General features: G+C 35.8%; 2 protein-coding genes across 3 annotated transcripts in view; both read left to right on the forward strand.

Moving 5' to 3' along the window:
- Positions 1-23,314, forward strand: part of LOC108744369 — a 40,547-nt gene extending 17,233 nt beyond the window's left edge. The window contains exon 2 of the mRNA XM_018480091.1: positions 20,113-23,314. Coding sequence (XP_018335593.1) covers positions 20,124-21,986 — 1,863 coding nt within the window. The 5' untranslated portion in view covers positions 20,113-20,123 and the 3' untranslated portion in view covers positions 21,987-23,314. The remainder of the gene's footprint in view (positions 1-20,112) is intronic.
- Positions 1-23,424, forward strand: part of LOC108744453 — a 119,621-nt gene that overhangs the window by 19,744 nt on the left and 76,453 nt on the right. The gene's annotated exons all lie outside the window — the stretch shown is intronic.

Below are 23,424 nucleotides of genomic sequence, written 5' to 3' on the forward strand. Positions count from 1 at the left end.
CCAACCAAAAACTACTGCGTAGAATTAATTGGAATTTTTCACACACAAGCCTTGCTATATGAGCTCTCAAAGCATATAAAAATTATACGGCTTAAATGTGAAGTTGGGTGCAAAAGAATACAATTAAATCCTCTGTCGGGAAAAAACGAAATGACTTTCCAAACAACCCTATAGCTACTGGCCCACGTGTGACGGTGAGTTTGTAGTGGTTAAACTATAACCGCTGGTGCATTTCGCGTATCCCCTTTTGCTCATGATGCGCCTAATGGAAGAATTATACAGTTACAAAAGTATGTGTTGTAGTTTATTGCTTTGAGGAAATTGACGATCGCACACCTGAATCCTTTGAATAGCCTAGCTATCTTTCGTGCCTGGCTGTTTTATCTCTTTCTCTCTCTCACCTGAATTCCTAGAATTCATCAGATATGAGAAAGAAAAGTGTCGTTATTTATTAACTATTTTTTACCACATCGTATGTCTACATAGAACAGTCAAAGGGTTTCATTTGTTTTCCAAGAATTTTATAATTAATATTAATAATGCGACATTATGAGAAGGGTACGAATTTAGTAATTGGCGTAGCAAAGGAGGGGGCAAGATGAGCCAGGCCCACCCTAGAACCCTCCTGACCCACCCAAGAATGTCAATTATTTAAGTACGAGTAACAAGACAAATCTACAATAATTTACATATATTATGTAGTTTTTTCCAGGGCGGCGGTCAAATAATTGTAACACAACTAACGTTTCGGTTTATTTAAATTTTTTTCAGTCTGAAGATGGTTAAATAAATATTTGACCGCCACCCTGGAAAAAACTACATAATTTGATAGTAACAGTTAGGAATCTAATTTAAATTTACATATATTCTTTTGCCCCCTCACCCTAGGGCAAAATTGTTGCTACGCCTATGAATTTAGCCAAAAATTATGCCAATTGAATATCTGGTTGAGTATATAAAAGACGTGTGTTATAAGTGAGGACAACATGTTGTGATTACTTAGGCGTACGATATTAAATGGTATCAGTCCGACCCTGGTAGTGAAGTCCACAATTTCAATACTTTTTTCTAATAAATGCGGGTGGCGGTCTAAAATCTGAGCAAAATCCTGCTTATGTAAAATTTGAACGCTTTTAAGACGATAAGTTGGGTGAAGGAGTAAATTGCTACAATAAATTACCCGCTTCGCTGTTCGTTCTCTAGTAATTAATTTTACTGTACATGCATATTAATTTTGCACTTCTTTGAGGCAACTTGGTTGGCGGTTTCAATAGAAAAACCTGATTCACTAATGAAGTGTACTTATTATCTAAGTTAGCGTTGTCGCGCCTGTGTTTTTCGATCTGGCGAATAATTATATCGCTACATATCGAGTGCCAGGACCGTATTTCACATGTATTATTATCAGTTGTGACGCTAAGAAAAAACGGGCGATTATTGAATACTAACATTACACTTAGGCACAAATAAGAAAAATATATTTTTATAGAAAAGGGTTTTTAATACTTTTTTAGAATTGAAAATTTGTTAAAGTTAGGAGGCGAGAAGGGGGGGGTTTCCTGCCTTTCTCTTCTTCTCGTCCCCTTTCTCCCTTTATGCCCTGTATCATGTCGCAGTTTATCTACTAATTATTTACGTATTAAAAACAGCAAAAATTTATGGAATAACATAAAAATTTGTTTATTCATTTTTATTGTGTTTGCACCCTGCATACGGTAAAAGGTCTTTATTCGAAAGGTATACATTTCATAAATATGCCTCGAATACAGAAACCGTGGATATAGAATGGTAATTAGTATGGAATTATAGGGGATACGTTCTAAGGTTCCGAAATGAAACCAATGTGTATCAGAATAAAATCAATTTATTGAGAAATTCCCAATAAAATTAATCGTTATTATAATCATCTTTAGACAAGAGTTTAAAAAATTTACTGATTTTTTCTTGTTTTAAATTTTTAAATCTTTTATAAAAGTCCCTTCGGCAAGAGGCAACAGTACTCAAAAGCCGGATCCTTTTCTACTCGGTTAGATTTTTTATAAAAGTCACTTCGGCACGTACCAACTGTACATACTCAAAAGATGCCGATACATTAAGGGGATTCAGTAGTACATGCGTCGTAGGGTAAAAACATGCTTATCGGTTCTAGATATCATGAGTTTAATGTTTCGAACAGAGGCCTGATATTTTGTAGTAAGATTGATAAACCTTTGTTCTAAAGCTTGTCGAAGGTCATTTTTTAATTTTTTAATTTCTATTGAAAATACGTGTCCTATAAGAAGCATTAACTTTAAGCACTTGTAAAAGCTTTTAATGACCGTAGTATTGAAAACCAAAAACGTACCGAGTTAGTGTGAATCTTTGTCTATCACTATACAAAAAATTAGATATTTATCTCGCAGCGTTAAATCAAAATATTTAGAATAGGAGTTCATGTTTTCGGAAAAATTCACAGTTGGCACGAACGGTCTATTGCTGTCAATTCCCTTAATAAATGACATCGAATCCTTTTCTGTTTACCAATTGCATCTGCGAATAATGAAATTTTAGCCGCGAATACAGGAACCGGGTTGCAATTTTTTCACCCGCGAGTAAGGAAACCGTGAATAAGGAACGTTTACCGTATCTAAAATTTTCCGAGTCCAGTCCTGTTTTTTCATTTAATAAATCTGGGCTACTTAGAGAGCCAGACGGACAAAATTAATTTCTTCGCTTTACTACATTTTTATTCTTATTTTTTACCGTTGGACAGACGTGAGTACGTAAATATCACTAGAGCCGTTTGAATTTATATCTGTAGGTACGAGATCTCTAATTGCCAACATTACTTGTGCCACGAACATTTCTCTCCGTGTTAAAAATTTAATTTGCGGACTATCACAGCATGACTACACACTCACACACACACGGGCTTGATTATTTCAACGAGTAACAAGAAAACAAGCGATTTATAATTGTTTTATTTGCATCACTGCATACATGTATCAATTAATTGTCTTTGATGATGGACAAACGAAAATGTTTCATAGGTAACAGGGACTATTGTAAGCAGATGTCAATCTCATGTAGCTATAGGAAGGATAATAGTATTTTGGAATGGCCGTGAAGTCTAGCCATAAAATTTGTGTTAAATTAAGGATGTTTGGAAGGTATAATCGGAGACAAGAGTACATAAAATTAGAAATTCGTGATTAATTAGGTTTTGCAGCATATCATGAGGTAAATAAATACTATCTATACTTTTGAGAGAAAATTTGGAATTTGACCAAAAACTTTGAATAAAATAAGAAATAACGAATAATATGGAAAAATTTTAACTGACTTTCTGTATTAATAATGAGCGTTAAACTTTTTAATACGTTTAAATAATAATTAAAACTTTAAAATTGCATTTATTTCAGACAATTATAAATATTATCAAGTAAAAACGAGATTTTCAGCTAATTTTTCATGTTTCCCTCGATAACCATTTAGTGAATTTGAATAATCTTACGCTAAAGTGATTCTCCAGAGTTCAAGTTACTTATTATAAAAGTTTGAAATTTCTGGTAGCTTTTTTTCTGTTAATAAAAATAAATTTAATCTGTTCGATTAACGAATCTCCATAAAATGACAAAGTGAAATTACAATTTTTTAAAATTTCAATAACTTTTTAACGGTTTAGTGAATCGATTTGTAATGTTTAGAGGAGTTTTAGAATTGAATGTTCTTCCAAATTTTCATTTGTCTCGTAGCATTTTGACATACCTCCCAAACATCCTTAAAGATAAGTTTATAGAGTTTTGAAAACTTTAAATGTAAGGGACAATTTTTTTTTTAATTTTTACATTTTTCAGTGTAGATTTTGTTTGATTATATATATTAATACCTGAAATGTCTATATTTAAACTAAAATTTTCTGGTAATGTCGCCTAAGTTTAATTCTAGTTTGATTTTGGATACTGGATTACCTGAAAAATCCTTAAACCTAATTTTGTAATTGAAACCATAAAACGAAAAGCTTTTATCATGAAATGATCATAGACGACACGCATGCATATCTCGATTCTCGGAGAGAGTTTGAAATTTAGGAAATTCTTAAACAAAATATGAACAATTAGTATTCTCAACAAGCAGAAACAGAAGCAACCGGAATTAAATAATAATTTTTGAACAAATGTATCACACATCCGTGACGGACTTGACCCCTGCATGACCATAACTGCATGCAATTTTGGTGTCGCAGTTATACAAATTAGTTTCATTAGCGATGAGATCTAGTTCATCCTATTTAAGTAATCTTTATAAATGGAAGCATACACCGAACATACTATGATATGTTGTCCCATTTTTGGATAGCAAGACAGCATAATTAATGAATTTTATCACGATTTTATAGAGCTAGGGCAACGTTAAGTAGATGCAACTTTTAAATAATAAAGTCATAAAAATTGTTAAAATACTTTTTATTGTCTGCCAACTTATAGACTAAGTGGAAGATGCTTATTGCGGGAGTATTTTGAGAGATCGTAAAATTTTTACTTAATCTTAAAAGAAAATCTGTTTTTAAGCTGTTTTCAATACTCAAACCCAATTATTTATGACCCTGGGAGGCATTTGTCGATAAGAACACAAAATACAAACGAAATATTCGTACAACACGGATGCTGCAGTTGATAGAAAGCGGCGCTGCAATGTTGTATTTCCCTGCCAGGGCCGGACTGTACTTTCAAATACGTTTTTCTCGATAACGGTCGACTTTCAGGCGACTGAACATTTACTTAATTTTCATGTTTTATTATGCCCTATCATCTCCTGCAAGCTTGCCAGTGGTTTCATAAACACCATGTAAATTATCTATGTCCATGTGTACGTAAAAAATAAAGTATAGGATAGACATTTATGTATATGGACAGTCGAATAAGGGGTAATTTAAGAAATCAGAAAGTGCCGTTAAGTGTATCGCTAATCGCAAGATCACTAAATACTTAGAAATAACATAATAGTTTGTTTAACTCTATTATTATTTTGTTTCGCTTCGAATTTATTACCTAACGCAAAACAAGACGTGCCCCACTTTTCAGTTCGATCGCATTTCAGAATAATACCGTAGTGTGTACTATTAGTTAGGCTTCGATCACGCACGTAACGCTTAAGGTCAACAGTCGTCTAGTTTTAATTGCAAATCAAGCAGTTCTGCTGAAAACATGCCCGTTAAAAGGTAATGCACGAGTAACGACGACAGCCGGAGCAGCGTGCTAAGCAAAATCCCATTGCGAAAACGAACTCTTCGCATGGAAAAACGAATTTGTCGCCGCCGCATAGGTGTTTTACATTCAAGGACATTTCCGTGATAATTTTGACAAATTGTCTTGTAAAATGAACCAACACCATCGAGTACACGAACTGAATAAGTGTCATACATAATCAGATGCGGATCTGGGACATTCGGGGCTCGATGTAGAAGTTCTGGTGCGTACCCTTTCCTAAATAATGCTGAAATTATAAATAATTTCGTTTGTTTTTTTGACGTGACAACGTCTTAAAATTCGATGGAGCCGGCTGCACGCACGAAAAAACATGACTCATGCGGCGTTACCTCGCTCTGAGGCGTTCCATTTAAGGCTTGAAGTGCAAGCGAGAGCGCGGAACGAGCGACAAAGAGGCACAATCGGCCTCCGCGTTCGGCAGCGTTCGACATCTGTCTCTCTCCTACTTGAGTGAGCGATGCTTCCGCGTGGACAGATGCTATACAACAATACATTTCCATTTACCTCCTTCTCTATATCTATACAAAATATGTATCAAACAAATAAAATTAAAATTTTCTTTTGAAAAATGAAACCATTGCATCAGTATTTTCTTATGACGTTGTCACGTTCAACTACCGTCAGTAAACCGACTTTACAGACAACCGATTTTTTTAACACAATACATGTATGTTACTTTACTATACCCTTGGCGCTTGGCATGAATCACTGTAAAGGGCGAAACTTTGCGTGTCCATATTTGAAAATTGGTTTAGAAGGAGACGAAATTATAAGTCGATTCAATGATTTTGAAAAACACACATTTTCGTCAAAACGCAATACATGTCACTTCACAACACCTTTCTACACTTTTATATCATACGAATTAAACTTATGTGGATATTTTTATGTATAGGTAGATGTTCATCGCTCAGTTATTAGTGGAAATTTCATTTTTCGGTTGAAAACTGTAGCAAAATAATACAGTAAAATTTTAGACGAGTTTGTGCAATGGTTTAAAAGATATTTGCGAATTAAAACACTAAAAACATATCGGTTTTGCTTTTCAGTGATAACGATTGCTGCAATCAGTTTTCATAACATTATGTTCTGGAACTATTTTTAATTATAAAAGATCGAATTGTGTTGTAGGTTAGATTATCTTTTAATCATAATCTTTAATTAAAAATCATCAATTTTGACGTATCGGAGCTACAGTTAGTTACCTACACACATTCTAATCTAATGTGATTGCCATTACAATTAGTTTGACGTGTACAGCTTCACAATTAAATTTAAAGAACGTCTCGCAAGGGAACGTTAAACAAATACGTTAATGTTAAAAATTAACAGGAACTTTCGATCGCTTAATAGTGGAAGAGTACGCGAGGTAATTGGTAGTTGTTAAGTTTTGGAAATTTTTCGGAACCGTGTTAAGTTGATGCACCTGCCGAACTAGAGACGGCGCAAATAAGTTTTGTTTTTTCGTCTGCCTTTCAATTTCAACAAGTGAAACGTATTTCTTTTTTGTGCTCAGCTTAATTGGCTTTATAGAGATGTACGTACACATGTACCAAATATGCGTTATTATTATGTACAGTATCATTTGGCAAAGGAGAAAGTTTTGCAATTTCTAACACTTATCTAAATATAAACGTCGCGCGTGAATGGGATTTTTTTTCTGGGAAAAAGAAAGTGATTTTATTAAACGGTTGATGACTAACACAGCATTACAGCAATTTGCATCTCCGAATGTGAAGGCATCAATATTATGTATCAAAGGAAGAAAGGACGGGATATTTTGCTAGGCGTTAATTGTCATCCGGGAAGGAATGTTGTGCTTTCATCTCTGAAATTAGGAAAAAATATCGTATCATCTTCATCATCATCATTTCCTTAAAACTAAAACATCCCAAACAATCCTTAACTGTTTGTGAACAGTAATCTAATCTAATAAGTCTATCTCCACTCCTCTTAACTTATGTTTTTTGATAAGGTGTCCTACCAACCTGTCTAGCCTATTTCTTATTGATTTCCACAGAGTCCCCCGTTCATTCACTTGGTTTGTTCAAAAAGTATCGCGAATTTTGTTTTTTTTTCAAAAATTATTTATTTATTTACAAAAATATCTATTTGGTCCCCTTCAAATAAATCCTCACCAGATATTATGCACTTGTACCAACGTTTTTTGTAATCCTCGAAGCACCTTAAAAAAAATTTTTTTGTGATCTTGTTCAGTTCCTCCTTCGATGCCGTGTTTATTTCGTTAATCGTAATGTACCGTAGTCCTTTCATGGGCCTCTTCAGTTTTGGGAACAAGAAAAAGTCACAGGGTGCCAGATCTGGGGAATACGGTGGCTGCGGCATTATTAGTGCGTTGTTTTTGGCTAAAAATTCGCGCATAAACAACGATTTGTAAGATGGAACGTTATCATGGTGTAAAAGCGAATATTTGTTCTTCCACAAATCCGGGCGTTTCTGGCGGATTGCGCATAACTTGCAGGTAATATCCCTTATTGACCGTTCTACCTTATGGAAAGAACTCACGATGCACCATGCCCCTGCAATCGAAGAAAACTCTAAGCAAAACCTTCACATTCGACCTAACTTTTAGCGCTTTTTTTGGTCTTGGCTCGGGCGGCAGCTTCCATTGGGATGATTGAGCTTTGATTTCCATGTCATAACCATAAACCCATGATTCGTCACCAGTTATGACCCTCTGGAGCAAATTTGGGTCGTAGCAGACAGAATACCACAGCTCCTTAGCAATGTCAATGCGATGCTATTGTTACGAATTTCGCCGCGACCCGTCTCATGCCCAATCATCGGTAAAAATCGAATGACAGGGGTCAATCGATATGTTTAGGCCCTCAGCAACTTCTTTAATGGTTATTCGACGATTGGCCAACACTATTTTCTTCACTTCATCAATGTTTTCGCCTGTTGTTGACAAGCTCGAGCGTCCGGCATCGTCCATGTCCGACGTCCAAGCATAGAAGTGACTACTTTTTGTTAAAAGCGACTCGACCCTGAGCTATGCCTTGTATTATATCTCTGATACTTCTTCCATCCCTAATTATTATCTGAGTTCCTAGATACCGAAAATCATCCACTTATAATATTCGTTTTATTTTGTTGGTAAGAGATCGTATTCGACTCGAACAGTAATTCACACCTCGAATGTTTTATTTTATTTTGATTGAAAATTACTTCTCTTGAGTCCACTAAGAATTTATTACAAGAACTTCGCCTTCCCAAAATTGACCCCATCGCGGTATCTCGCAAGTTTCAACCTTCGCACCGATGGTAATTATTAACTGCAAGTCGATCATTCTTGAAAATTGCGAAACTAAAATGGCTATAGATACTTTTAGCACTTAAAACAAAAGGTTAATGTAGATTTGATTTGCGTACATGTATTATACGACCGGCCTCACCCATCTTTCGAAACCGTATGGGATAATAATAAGAAACAGAAGATTTTGTTAATCACATTCCGCTGTATCATTTGTCTTAACAGATTCGTGTTGGTAGGTACTTGGATACGTACACGTTTTGAACATACATTTTTACACATTTCATATCTGGACCCAATTGTTTTTAAAATGTTTATCAACCTTGCATCGTTATAATCGGTAATAAATTATGTATGAACCGTGGAAGGTCCTTGTAAACCATATAGAAAGGTATTTGTGCTTATATGAGAGACTACATTATAGTGTACAGGGTGGCTCCTAACAAGGAATGTATAATTGTGACAGCACATTTTTATAATGAGCCAATTTTTTTGATTTTCTGAAAACTACAACTCATTCCCCATTTAATTAAAAATTAATTTTCACATTAATATTAACCACTGTTGAATTTCAAAGTGCTTCACATACCTAGCATTAATATATATACACTAGTTCGATGGATCTGTCACCTAAATATAAGTATGTTTTGTCGTTCTTGCTGCTGTAACCTTTCGTGGCTTAGTGGTCAAAGCATTGGCGTGTAAAGCCAACGATCGCGGGTTCGATTCCCGGCCAGGGTGTGACAACAGCAACAGTTTTTCATCAGTAATTTGAGGTAATTTATAGTGGATAGAAACTAAAAATGAATTTTCACATTAATATTCACTTCCTACGTTTTTCATCTTAAGTTATTTGACGTGCTAGTTATCGAAATTTGGGGGGTTCTTCCAGGAGGAGGCTATAAATTGTTGAAATTCGATGTAAAAACTTGGTAAGAGTCTAGTAAAATTGTTGTTTACTAAGTACGTGTTAGGGTAGATAATGTTTGATTTTGTTAACCACAAACATTTTATAGAAACTGACTTGTACCATTCACTATTCTTTTTTCCTTTAACAAATATGCATACCTACACGATAATAATTGTATTTCTGCTGGTAATGTTTAGTTAGTTTTCCCATACTGTAAGTGGATTTTCCCTTGAAGACAATGAAAAGAAGAAAAACGCTTGTTGTTTAGGTTAATGTAGGAACAATAGACTTTCTTTGCACTTGAGAAATGCGTGAAGAAATGAATAATGATGTGAGAAATGAAATGATTAACTACTGGCTTGCTCTTGGTCGTTTTTGCGTAGATACATAAATTGGCGGCAAATTTAATTGCATGGAAAAGAGGGTCAACCGCTGTAAATGCTAATTAGTGATTCGAGCGCTTCTCAGAAATCATCTGGCCAACTTGTGGTGTACGGATTCACGCGTTTTACTGTTGCCATAAATACGTATGTGCGAAGGCATTTGACACGAATTACAAAAAAAATCGGCAAATAAACAAACGCACATTAGGGTAAATTTTTGAATATTTATTACTCATAGATAATAGATTTCTCTCAGGTTTTTAAGTGTTGTGCTGACACTATTCTGCATTGGAACCCTAATTGCTATCATAGTGAAGATTTTGTTCAAATATGTCAATTTCTTTTGGCGTAAATCATGTTCAAAGAAATAGGTACACCCCATTCGAATGTTAGGACAATGAGGCAAGTAGGAAAATTGGAAAATTTGAGAAACGTTCGAAATGTGGTGTTATAGGCGAATGATGAGGATACCGTGGATAGAGAAGGTTAGAACTCCTCGGGGGATGTCATCAATAAGTGCAATAGGGGAAGGTGTAATATTTCACGAGTCGGAGAGTGGAATGTTAGGACAATGAGGCAAGTAGGGAATTTGGAAAATTTAAATGTAGAGATGATCAGATTAGAATTAGATATAGTAGGTATTAGTGAAGTCCGTTGGCCCGAAGCTGGAGACTTCTGGAGTGGAGACTTTCAAATAATACATACAGGATCGGTGGAAGGTAATTCGGGGGTAGGAATTGTAATGCGTAGGAAAGTAGGGCAGAGTGTAGAAGGTTATTTACAAAAAAGGCGATAGGATAGTTATGGTTAAATTAAACTCGAAGCCGGTAAGAACGGTATTAGTGCAGGTCTACAAGCCTACATCATCTTGCATCGATGAAGACGTAGAAGGAGTTTAGTGTCCAACCAGTCTTAGGACTGACGGCCTTATGATGAATAGATAATAAATTTTATAATAATTAATTGAAAAAAAAGAACAGCGATCTTGGTCGATTCCGATCGATCGTCAGATTTGTCGCTCGACGATTTTATTTTTCAGTGAGTTTGTTCGGTCTGTTAATTTCTCCTTTTCGAGTTGCAACTTGCGTGGAAATTTACGAGTTCGTTTATTAGACCATTAAAAACGACCACTTTCGCGATCGAAGGAAATCAGTAAGATTCTTTAATGTACCTAGCCCTTGGTCTTAGATCATTCTGTCACGGTTACCCTGTTCTCTATCCTATATTACATTGTTTTTCCCATTGACCGGAAGTTATGCGAGAGCCCCACGATGCTCCCGACGATGAAGAAGAAGACGACGACAAAGAAGACAGAAAACAAGAAAAAGACAGAAGCGACGACGGTAAATATTATTGAATGATGTCCTGTCAAGTGGATAATGACGACCTCTTAATGCATACTTCGGCCTGAGACGTTGCATCTTCTGCATTACATAATTAGATTTTATGTCCACATGACCAATCTAGTAACAAAGATGAAATGGTCTGTTACATAAGAAGTACCCGATGCTATCCATAAAACTGACTTTACGAGAAACGATGAAAACTGCCTGTAAACACTTGAAAAAAACTTAATATACGGTTACAAGTTTCTTGAAGACTCTTCAAACTGCTTGAAATACCACCCATTTGAAAACAGAAGAATGTGACTGTCTTAGATTATGTTTAGACGCAGAATCTGTTAATTCGTAGATACTGTCTTCCACTATTCGTTAACTTAATGTCTGTAATCACCAATGCCATTCAAAATCTGTAACCATCATTCTTATTATTCACATTTAACTGTCTCGTTTCCAATGATCTTCGCTATCTAGCATTTATTTTCTTGTTTCAGTATCTGCAATTGGTAGTGTCATCCAATTTTCTTGATTCATCAGAACTATTGTTCTTCACGATCAGAAATATTCAACATTTTTATTCCTCAATCTGTGATCATCATCCTAGCATCTACAATCGGTAGTGTTATTCAGTTTTCTTGATCCAGAAACGATGTTTTTCAGTGATATTCAACTCTCTTGTCCTTAAATCTTTGCTTATCAGTATTCATCATCTATATTCTTATTGCAATATCTACAATCGATGATATTTTTGATCCAGAAATGGTGTTTCTAAGTGATATTCATGTTGGTTGTCCTTAAATCTTTGATCGTCAGCATCCAGCATCTATTTCCTTGTTGCTGCATCGTAAATCAGCAGCGGTATTCAGCTTTCTTGATGCAGAAGCAGCGTTTCTCAGTGATATTCAATTCTCATATCCTTAAATCTTTGATCATCAGCATCCAGCATCTATTTCCTTGTTGCTGCATCTAAAACCAGCGGTGGCATTCAGCTTTCTTGATGCAGAAGCAGGTTTCTCAGTGATATTCGATCTCATATCCTCAAATCTTTGATTATCAGCATCCAGCATCTATTTCTTTGTTGCTGCATCTAAAACCAGCGGTGGCATTCAGCTTTCTTGATGCAGAAGTAGTGTTTCTCAGTAATATTCAACTCTGATATCTTTAAATCTGCTATCATCAGTGTATAGCATCTATTTGCTTGATGTTGCATCTAGAGTTGGTAATGGCATTCAGCGTTGTTGATACAGAATACAGTGTTTCTGAGCGATATTCAACTCTCTTGTCGTTAAATCTTTGATAATCAGTATTCAGTATCAACTGTTTTGACAAGGCATCTGTAATCGGTCGTGCTATTTCATTTTCTTGATCCAGAAATAATGTTTCTCAACTTTCTTCTTCCTAAATATGTGACCAGCTTAAAAACTGCGCTTCCAGATCAAAATGCCATCATTGTCATCGAATTTCATTCATTTGTGTCAACTTGTAACCTTAGCCGGCAATTATCCTTGCCTTCAGTACCCAGCGCTTGTACGAGTGGGTGGAATCAAGGGCAAAAAACTGCGTTGACAATCCGGCTAGTAGTGAAAAACAAAAAAAAAAAAAAAAGAAAACGAAGAGGAGCGGAACGTCCGTCGCGGCCAACTGCGATGTCCTCGACGGCGCTCACATCCGCTGTCCTGCGAAGCCTGTTGTTATATATATATATTATGTGTTACTGTTGACGTGGCATTGTTCCTTTATGACTCACGTCAGCCGTGACTGTGACACCCACTCTGGTGGAAGAGTCCCAGGCCCCAGACGACGACCGGCAAACAACGCAACCACGACCAACGGCAAGCAGAAATGCACTTCCGCTATAATATGCTTTGGCACGCTCGGATGCATCTCGAGACAAGTAGGCTGAGACCGGCGCAAATGAACGACGGCCGCGCGCAAATAAATTTAAAAACGAAACGTAACATTTGGCAACCGTGTATGGAAATGTTTAATCGTCTATGAAGAAAATATTCTCATTATTAGGCATCTTTGCACCTGCCGGAACTATTGACAGATTTATTAACGACTTGTTTCGTTATTTATTATAAATCTGTTGGTTACTTGTTTTACTTATTAACGAATATTTTTACTTGTGAGAATTACCAGAGAATGCCTACCGAAATACAGGGTGTTTTTCTGAGATAAGCCACAAACTGTGGAGGTTGTTAACCAGATGCAGTGGGGAATCGCATAGTGGGTAAAGCAATGTGGTTATGGGACAAAAAGATTGTAATCCAAAGCCGGCTCTGGGCGTGAATTGGCAACGTATAAAAAATGCGACAACTATATCGATGAAAAATTTGCACAGTGACTGTTGTGGACCGACTAATGATGTACATATCAACAGCTTACTACTATTATAATCATTGAACGCTTTGTTCGTTGCTAATAGTATGTGATACTACTTAAAGTACACCCTGGCACAGTATTAAGCACACAAAACACAAAAGAAATACTGGTACAATACGGACGGTGCAGCTGATGGATTACGACCAGGACCGGACTGACCCTTGACTGTACTTTCAAATACGTTTCTCGAAAACGGTGGACTTTCGAATCACTAAGCATTTACTTAATTTTCTTGTATAGTATCTTATTATCTCCCGAAAGCGTGCTACTTGTTTCAGAAACACCCTGTATACATTTGTATGGATGCATAAGGAAATCTAGTTACGTAATTGTATTTAATGTAGGTATCTGCTAATATGTCGCAATGATAACTGACTGATGCGGTTGTAAAGTAACGCAGTAACCAGGGTACTCGATATTGTCCACATTGTTTCCACAGACGTCATCTTGGGTTACCAGAGGAGTTTCGTATTTCAACCATGTCCTTTTATTTTTTTTTTTACGTAATATTACGTCAACTCGTTAAGAACTGCTGCAGTTCAAATTACCCGAAAAATTCAACTGACTACCTACCAACTTCCGCTTCCCATATTAATTAACACGAACAGCAACTTTATGAAAAGTGCCCAGCGCATGGAAAATTGTATCATACTTTTAAATGTAGGATGTAAGGTCGTCAGTCCTAAGACTGGTCGGTCAGACGCACCTCAAATCTTTCCTATCCTGAGCTAATCTTCCCAAAACTAGAACTACCCATATCCTTAACTATTTGCGAAAAGTAATCTAATCTAGGTCTACCTCTACCCCTCCTAACTCCCGTTTCTGTCTCTAATATGTCTCTGACTAGCCCTTCATGCCTCAGAAGGTGTCCTGCCAACCTATCTCGCCTATTTTATATTGACATGCGTACAGTCATCTGTTCTCCTATTCTTTCTAATACCTCTTCATTTCTAACCTTCTCTATCCACGGTATCCTCATCATTCGCCTGTAACACCACATTTCGAACGCTTCTAACCTNNCTAACTCCTGTTTCTGCCTCTAATATGTCTCTGACTAGACCTTCATGCCTGAGAAGGTGTCCTACCAACCTATCTCGCCTATTTTTTATTGACTTCCATAGAGTCCTCTGTTCTCTATTCTTTCTAATACCTCTTCATTTCTAACCTTCTCTATCCACGGTATCCTCATCATTCGCCTGTAACACCACATTTCGAACGCTTCTAACCTATTCCTACTCTAAATTAACCGTTTGCGATCACAGAAGTAACTTTTTTCTTAAAGGCGATTCGACCCTGTGCTATCCTCTATTTTATATCTCTACTACTCCTTCCATCCTGAAGTCAGATATTCCTTAATACCAAGAGTCAGCCACTTCTTCTTCTACACTGTTTGGATTAAAATAAGAAGAAATTACGACGAATTTATTTGTAAAGTTTATCCGAAATTTTTGGAAAACGTTTGAATTTCTTTTTTTAGTTTTGAAGACGTTTACATTTTTCGATTTTTCTTTGAAAATTATATAAAAGTTACAATGCATCTCGTGGAATTGACAACGATTTTTGATTAGAATAATACAATTAAGGTTAACTATCATACATTCGATATGATCAATGTACCTGTCATGTAATAAAACGAGTGCATCAGATATGGTGCAATTGGTCGTTAGATTATGATAATAGAAGATAATTTTAATTGTTTTGCTCTCATTAGCTGTTACGTTATTGTTTTCCGCCAACCTAGAGGTATTTCAACTTCCTTCCTAGGGTTCGAGGAAATAATAATCTAGCAAACTGATTATTCATTATATCTAGCTGTAACAATAATCAAGACGGCTGCGATTAACGTTAGGATAATAATTGTACCTTCCACAGTCCGTTACAAACAAACACTGTAATTGAACGCGGGCATCCGTGCTCTTCAATTAAACACATCGCCGCCATTATCTTAATAGTAATTATGAGAATGCGAAAATATACCGTATTTTTGTTTCGGAAAGACGGAAGCAAAAATTGTGGGTTCATGAAAATTAATAATTCGAACGACCTCCGAACTGTGTTCGTTATAATTAAGGAGTTTTTGTAGATATTAGAGCGGTAAATTTCAATTTAATTTGCCTAATCGAAACCACCATTATAAATAACAAATGACGCACTTGAACGGTTTCTATTTATTACGGTCGGAAATGTAAAAAATATCATTTGTTTAACGCCTGCCAAATTTGAATCCTGTAGGATTCGTTCAGTCATTTGTTTCTAGTTGTAATTTAATATGAAAAGTTCTAAAAACATGCTCAGGTGAGGTGGTTGGTGCCTAGATTCTATTGGCTACTAGTACTGCGTATGCGTAGCAAGTCAATTGCAGCCAATCAAATCCAGGCACCATTACATTATGTAATGAGCAAACCTAGATCAAGACGAAGACTTCCAGTCTTGGTATTAGTCTTGGTATTGCTGATTCAGTCTCGGATTCGGTCTAGATCTTGGTCTTCTGTGTTAAGTCCTCCAACGCATAAATTGATCTATCTGAAGGAAGTAAAAACTATAAAAAAAAATAGTTTGTCTTTATATTTCAACCATGTATTATCCAGACATTATTATCTACATTGGTGTTCATATTTATTTATATTATATACTTAATGCTATTGTTTATGTTGTTGATGTGAGCCTTGACATTACAACAGTTCCTGAATCATTGTTGAATCCTCATCCATTATAAATATTCATTTTTCTTTTTTTGTGGTAGATCGTTATAATAATTTGGAAAACTTTATTAGGCGAGTAAATGTCAAAATACGAATAAATTTTTAATTAAATAAATAATTTGCATACCGCGCATTTTTCACATCTGCAAATAAATTTTTGAGTACCTATTAGAACATGAAGAAGAACATACACAATTTTCTATTTTTGGCACTGATGAGCTTTCAGTAATATGAAATGAGTTCAGTAGTGAGTTAGACAATAAATCGGTTTTTTATGTTATTCTGTTTTTGATTTTTGATTTATCTTATTAGAGATGCCAACAGTTTTCATTGAAAATTACAATTCTGTATTTGAAAATGACCCCGCTAGGTCCTTACGGAAAATGACCTTTTGTTAAAGTCCTTGAAACTTTGGATTCTGATAGTTCTCGACATGTAAATCGAAAGTCACAATGGCGCTAAGTCGTAAAAACTCATCTATTTGAGATACGAATCCTTAAAGTTGTATTCCTTCTTAAGGACTCCCAACCACATTTCAACAAGATGAGTTTTTATATAGCTTTTGGTCTTCACATCGAGAACTAACACAATCCAAATTTTGACAGAACACCTTTCTCTGTAAGGACCTACAGTGCGGACGATCAAAATTGACAAAGTCTACAATAAATTATCTGTGAGAACAGACGTATGTTCTTTCTTGTTTCCGTTTGGAACTGTAGTCATTTGCAGCGTTTTGAACACGCCCTTGTTAAGTTAGGAAATGCTTCATGAGGAGTACAGACAAAGTGAAAAGAGATAACTGAATGATAGTAAGCGGTGCAGCGGTTTGAGGTTGCTTAAGTGCGCAAAAAATCAGGGTCGGCTTTATAACTGCCTGGTTGGAATTATATCTTTAAGCAAGCGTCTTTTCTTTTCTAAATTCCAGAGAATATTGAACTTTCTTTTATAGTCCGATGCTGGCAACATGCTCAAATTCTGCTTATCTACATCTCTATTTGTTACACATCAATTGGTGTAATGTTATTGCTTTTTCTTTATTAGTGTCCGCTGCAATTCCTACCTGGCATCTCTCTTGTATGTTTCCAATATTCCCTACAACCGCTCTAGTCTTGTTAGCATCTCTTTCTTTTACACATCAATTGGTGTAACGTTTTTCCTTTTTCTTTATTAGTGTCCGCTGCAATTCCTACCTGGCACCTCTTTTCTATGTTTACGATATTTTCTATAACATCTGTTGTGAGTAAAACTAGACGTTCTGTCTAGTCAGTAAGTAACAAAAAGTCGTTTTATGAGTAAAAGTTTTTGTAAATGTGACAGCATTACTCAGTTGTAAAAAGTACGTAAAATTTCTTATTACAGACGTTTGCATTTTTCAATGCAAATTAGAAGGAAACTGCAATCTTCATTTGTAAAAGAACTTTGTAAACCAACTGTACTAGGTATCTAAACTTCTTTTCTTTCGTCAAAAACGCGTGCTGTAGATCATAAATCACCCTGTATATCTTGTTTTTTATACATACTAGTAAAAGTGATTTCGAAGCCTAAAAACATACTGGCCCATTCGTAGCTATCGCGATTCGGTCACTAGGTATTATGTGAAGTCAATAAACTGGGTATTGTCTGTGGATGTGTGTCCGTATGTTTGTATACAGGTACAAGTAATGCTTTCCATACATATATCGCTAAGTATGTGAGTATGTGTTAGAGTGTTCTTGCGTAATTGTGACAGTGTGGTTTAAAGGTAACAAACGACCTGTTGGAATGTTTCGTCGAAAAATTCGATTTTGCAATCAAATCACTCGCGAATATCTTCAATTTACGGCAGTGTGACGAAATCAATAGTATAATTGAACTGTGGCAATTTACTTTTGACCTTTGAAAATAGTAAGTTTCTGGTAATCGAAAAAAGAGATAAGTTACAGTAATTAGCAATTAAGTACGCGGTTTTACGGTTGATTGTCAGATTATAATTTATCATATCGTGTAACTGACTAGGTATTGTTCAGAAATCTTTATATTTTCTTTTGTAAATCTTTAAAAGAAGACGATAGTACATTATTATAATAACGTTTCTAGAGGATGGTACTTTTATCGGCGATCCTTAGCATTTGAAATTAATCCCATCATAACTCAACTTTAAGCCTTCAGTGGGTAGCACTTAGCCCTTTCAATGATTGTATAATGTATTCTTTAATGTAATCAGTTATATATGTCAAACAAAACTTTGATGGTTATCACATGCCTTTAGAATGTATGGAACCAACCATACACCCGGATAGATTCATTTAGACCCGCTCACTTTTTTCCAACGGTTTATTTCCAACTAAAATACGTCCAATTGTTAATTTTTAATTAAATATTGTAGTTTATTCGGAATATCTTTTGAACTTCTTAATAAAGTAGGATGAAATTTTACAAAGCCATAGTTGTTAAACATTTCACGTTTGTTTTGTTGTTATGTTGACAAACAAATAAATATCCACAAGGTAGAACACTATTATATATTATTTTTAGAATAAATTATTGTGAATTGTATTTTCTAAAGAAAAATTTAACCCTTAAGTAACACTGTTCTCTAAAATAATTGTTTCGTTTGTTCTGCAGATAATAAAAGAAAATAAACATTTTCTAAATCTACTTTTGAATTTAATGTAAAAAATTGTTCTTGGTAAATGAGTATCCTTAATAAGGACCGGCTTTTTATCGTCTGTTTTTCGTCAATATCAATTAAATTTATTTTGTTTTGCTGCTTGTTTTTCTTAGATATAAATATTATTATGATAAAATTTTGCATTCAAGTAAAATCTTGTCTATACAGATTTTATTCGGATGCTTATGGTGAAAGCCAAGAATGCGAGTAGAAAAAAGTTTTCCTGCTAGTTCTGCAGTAATTTATCACGTCGGTCTAGTCGGACAATAGAGGCGTTTTCTTCTTAATAGTCTATTGTTAGTTGCCAAGCAAAGTTTCCTTCAACGGCTTCCTGTACATAAATTCCTAATATTTATTAGGAGTCGGATTTTTAACATCTTGGCGAACAAAAGGCTCCATATGATAATGCAATACAAGTTTTCAGTGGTTACTGATAATTTGTATGTTATGTCTAAGTTTCAATGGTCTTTTAATTTCAATTTTATTTTTACCTCTGCTTACCGTGTGTTTTGTCAGTGTAAGAAAATTATTTTTTCAATTCAATGGCCTCATCGTTGTTCTTGGTTTGTCATCTGTTATACATCTGTTTGCATGTTCTTTGAGTCTACTTTTTATATTCATGCCTGTTTGCCCTTTATAAAAGACGTCACACTTTTAACAAGGTAGTTTAGCACATTTCTGTTTGTGGTTTTCCCTAAGAATTTTTATTAAAAAAGTGTTTGAAATATTAAAATTGTCAAATATTAAATGTGGAAATTTATTTTCCATTTGAACCAACTGTAAATTGCTCAAGTTAACTAGGAAAAATTTGTTGCTGTTGTCACACCCTCGCCGGGAATGGAACCCGAACTTTACGCACCACTAAGCTCAATGCGTAAAGCCAAAGGTCCGGGGTTCGATTCCCGACGAGGGAGTCACAACAGCTGCAAATTTTTTCTCATTAACTTGAGGTAATTTATAGTTGTTTCAAGTGGAAAATGAATTTCCACATTTCATATTTGATATATTAACCACTATTAATATCAAAGTACTTCTTATATATAGTATTAATATTAAAATAGTATTTATGGTTTCTTTATTATTGTATGTTGTATTGAAAATGAAAGAGATAACACTCTCCCATGTCGAAGACGTTTGTAGCCACCTTTCAATGAAACACTTTGGGCCTTATTTTCCTTCTGAAGATCATTTTGACTTAATATAATAAATGTTTTTACAGATACATTGAAAATGGCTGCAGGTACCCTCCTGCTCCGGCAACCCACAACCTCGCCATTAACATCCCTGGTCCAGTTGGCTTTGACAAAGAAGCCACCCTTTTTGCGGTACGAGCTTCATTGTGAATTGGACCAGTTAAAGCTACTTCTACTTCCAAAAGGAGTTCCTTCTCCTGAATATGCGCGTCAACCGAGGGAAAAACAACTCCCGATGAGAACTGCTCTTTTGGACAAGAACATTCATCTTCCGAAGAGACCATCTCAAGTGTCCGCGTATAATAATAGCAAAAATCCATCTATAAATGTCGACGAGGGTTTTGAATCTGACATAGACAGCGTTTCGTTGCTATCTAGTGAAGATGGAAATCCTGCTGGTGACACGAACGTCAGGTCACACGAGACAGATAGTGCTAACGGGTCGGCAGGCTCAGATTCAGACGATACAGATGTCCCGTCACCTTCGAATATCGATCCAGAAAAATTGGACGCGGATGTGAACCGAGTCGAACCGGAAAAAGAACTGAAACGTTTTGAAGTGTTTGATCTAGTCGATTGTATGTGTTATACTGACGTTAGCGTGGCCGATCTTTTAATTTTCGTTATTAAACAAGAAGTGCTAGTGTTTAAATTCGAGAGTAGCAAATGTTTGGAGACTTTTTACAAGAGTTTTAGTACGCTCAAAGCCATATGTAGCCAGAAGGCGTACGGGAAGTCTCTCGGAGGCGCGACCAAGTTCAATTTGCTCCAAAGGACTGACGAAAACGGCGTCACTCACATTCAAGTGACCAGAGAAGTGAACGTTGCCCAGAATACGACGAACGAACCATGTCGAGAAGCTAACAGTACCGAGACCACTCCCAAGGAGATTTCTCCAGAGGTAGACCGTACCAAGAAGGTGTCTACCGTTTTTCATAAAAGATCTCTATCTACGGAGAACATCCTCGACCAGAACATTACTCAGACGGAAGTTCGAAGTGTGCCAGAAAGAAATTTAATTAGTGCCCGAACGATACTTAGGAAAGTTTGGAATTCGGCGGAAGATTTATTGGACGGTCCTCAAAGGCCCGAAAGGCGTAAAAAAACAAAGTCTAAAGCCCCAGAACCACCAATGGCATCTTCCAAAGACGACATCTACAAAGGCCAATACGTTAGGGTTTGCGTACCATCGGCAAACAACAACAACAACAGCATGCTGAAGAATCCTTTGGTCCTTGCCAAAACCAAAATAGATTCTCCTAAAAGTACAAAATCTATGCCATTGCACAAAGAAAAGCATCCCTCTGCGTACTTTCCGAAATCCGCCACTACTACAACCATGACTTCCAGGCCTTATCAGCAGTTTAGATATGCCAATTTCTTCACGGGTTCCGAATTGAGTCAAAATAAGTCCAATTGGACTAATTCTGTGCCGAGATTTTTTAAGAAATCCAGAAGTCGTAGCGAAACACGGAACTTAACCCCTATGGCCTACAGATACGTCGACACAACTCGAAATGTCATCGATAAGGAACTGGAAGGGGGACCCCAGACAGCTGACATCTCGAAATCAGTTTCTAACCGACTGTTCGGAATGTCGTCCAAGTTGAGGGACTTTAGTTCTGTGCCTTATAATATGAATACGATAGAGAGAAGTTCAGAATATTCAAGGGAGCCGGGGGAGTTGCGGAACTTTTTGTACAGATCCTCGCCCGATTTTTATACCAGGTATCCCGACGAACCTGACAGGCCAAACAGGAGCACATTAGCCGATTTGACGCTCAGATTGGGCCACGGTGCCGGAAGTCTCAAAAGTGTCATAAAAAAAAACGATAAAAAGAAAAAATCGAGCGAAAAAAAAGTTACTTTCAGTGCCTATACTACAGTACAAGTTGTTTAGTAATTTTTTTTACAATGGAAAAACAATAACACAGATCGTTTTTTATTATTATATATTTGTGTACGTTGTGTAGGTACCGAAGTCCGCGAGTGAAGTTATTTCCCTAAAGAGGAAAATGCAATAAATAATAACATTGTCCGATAGCCTTTCGTTATAGCGATTATTGATTTCTAAATTTTTTTATAATCACGAAGAAAGTGAGAGTTCCTACCGTAGACTTCGGTACTGTACAGTACGTTAACTAACAAGCTTTTTCATAAAATTTATCGGAAAAATGACCAAGCAAAAATTTGGTACAGTTGTTTTCTTTCCAATTACTTTCTGATCGTCACGCTACAACGAGCCGTTCGCAAAATATACAAACATGTACAACACAAATCTCTGTATCCTTATATAAATTTTAGTCGCCAATGGACTACGCACTTAATGACTGCTATATTTAATTAGTAATGCTCATTTGTTTTCATGTTATCACACGGTAATACCCTTTAGAAAATAAAGATGCATATATTACCAGCAGTTTGATGGAAAGTAGTGAAGGTAAATTGTACACCCCTGATTTTACAAACTTTAGATTCCTTTCGAGATTTTAAGACATTTTTTCCTTTACAGTTTTCTTATCGGATGCTTAGTTACTGAGTAGTTACGTATTGAAAGTTGAAGTAATCGACCAATCAGAGCTCGTGTTGGTAGCTGCAAGGTGAAATAGGCGGAGTCTGACTTCTGCTGTTCGGTTGCAGCAAAAATGGAGCGCTGTTATTGGCCGATCGATTTTAACTTTTAACTGTTAATAACTCAGTAACAAGAAGTCGTATTGAAAAACTGCAAAGGAATATTTTTCTTGGAATCTCGTAAAGAATTTAATGGTCTACTTATTTTAAAACATTTTCTAAATTTGATTAATATTTCGTCATATTATTGGTTGTACCGTTGTCCGTATAATTTACCTTGGCTTGTAAATTATTTCGTTGGTAAAATCAAGCCACATAATTCATTTAAACGAAAGAGGACACATCATGCAGCTAGAGGGCCATATATTTTATTTCTTAAGAAATAAAATTTTATGGTCACCTCGTACGTCTTCTTTTTATCATCACCATCGCCGCTACTATCATCGACACAAAATCGTAACGTACGGTGAAATTGACATGGGTCTGCATCTTCATTTTACTGTTATCGGAAAATAGCATTTAACCTGCATCATACATACAACATATATAGTACATACATACCCATATACACATGTTGCTGTACCATAATGTAAATAATAATAAGGATAATCTTTATTATATAAACATTTACAAATAATAAACAAATATATATTGTGAAGACTCATTATCGTAAGAAACGATATAATAAAACGTTTTCGAAATAACTTGGATTTTTTTTTTGGGTAAAGAAAAGCACTTGCATTAGCAATTTCAGTGCATAAAATGTA

The sequence above is a fragment of the Agrilus planipennis genome, unplaced genomic scaffold (genome assembly GCF_000699045.2).
Source record: "Agrilus planipennis isolate EAB-ADULT unplaced genomic scaffold, Apla_2.0 scaffold6, whole genome shotgun sequence".
Taxonomy (NCBI): Eukaryota; Metazoa; Arthropoda; class Insecta; order Coleoptera; family Buprestidae; genus Agrilus; species Agrilus planipennis.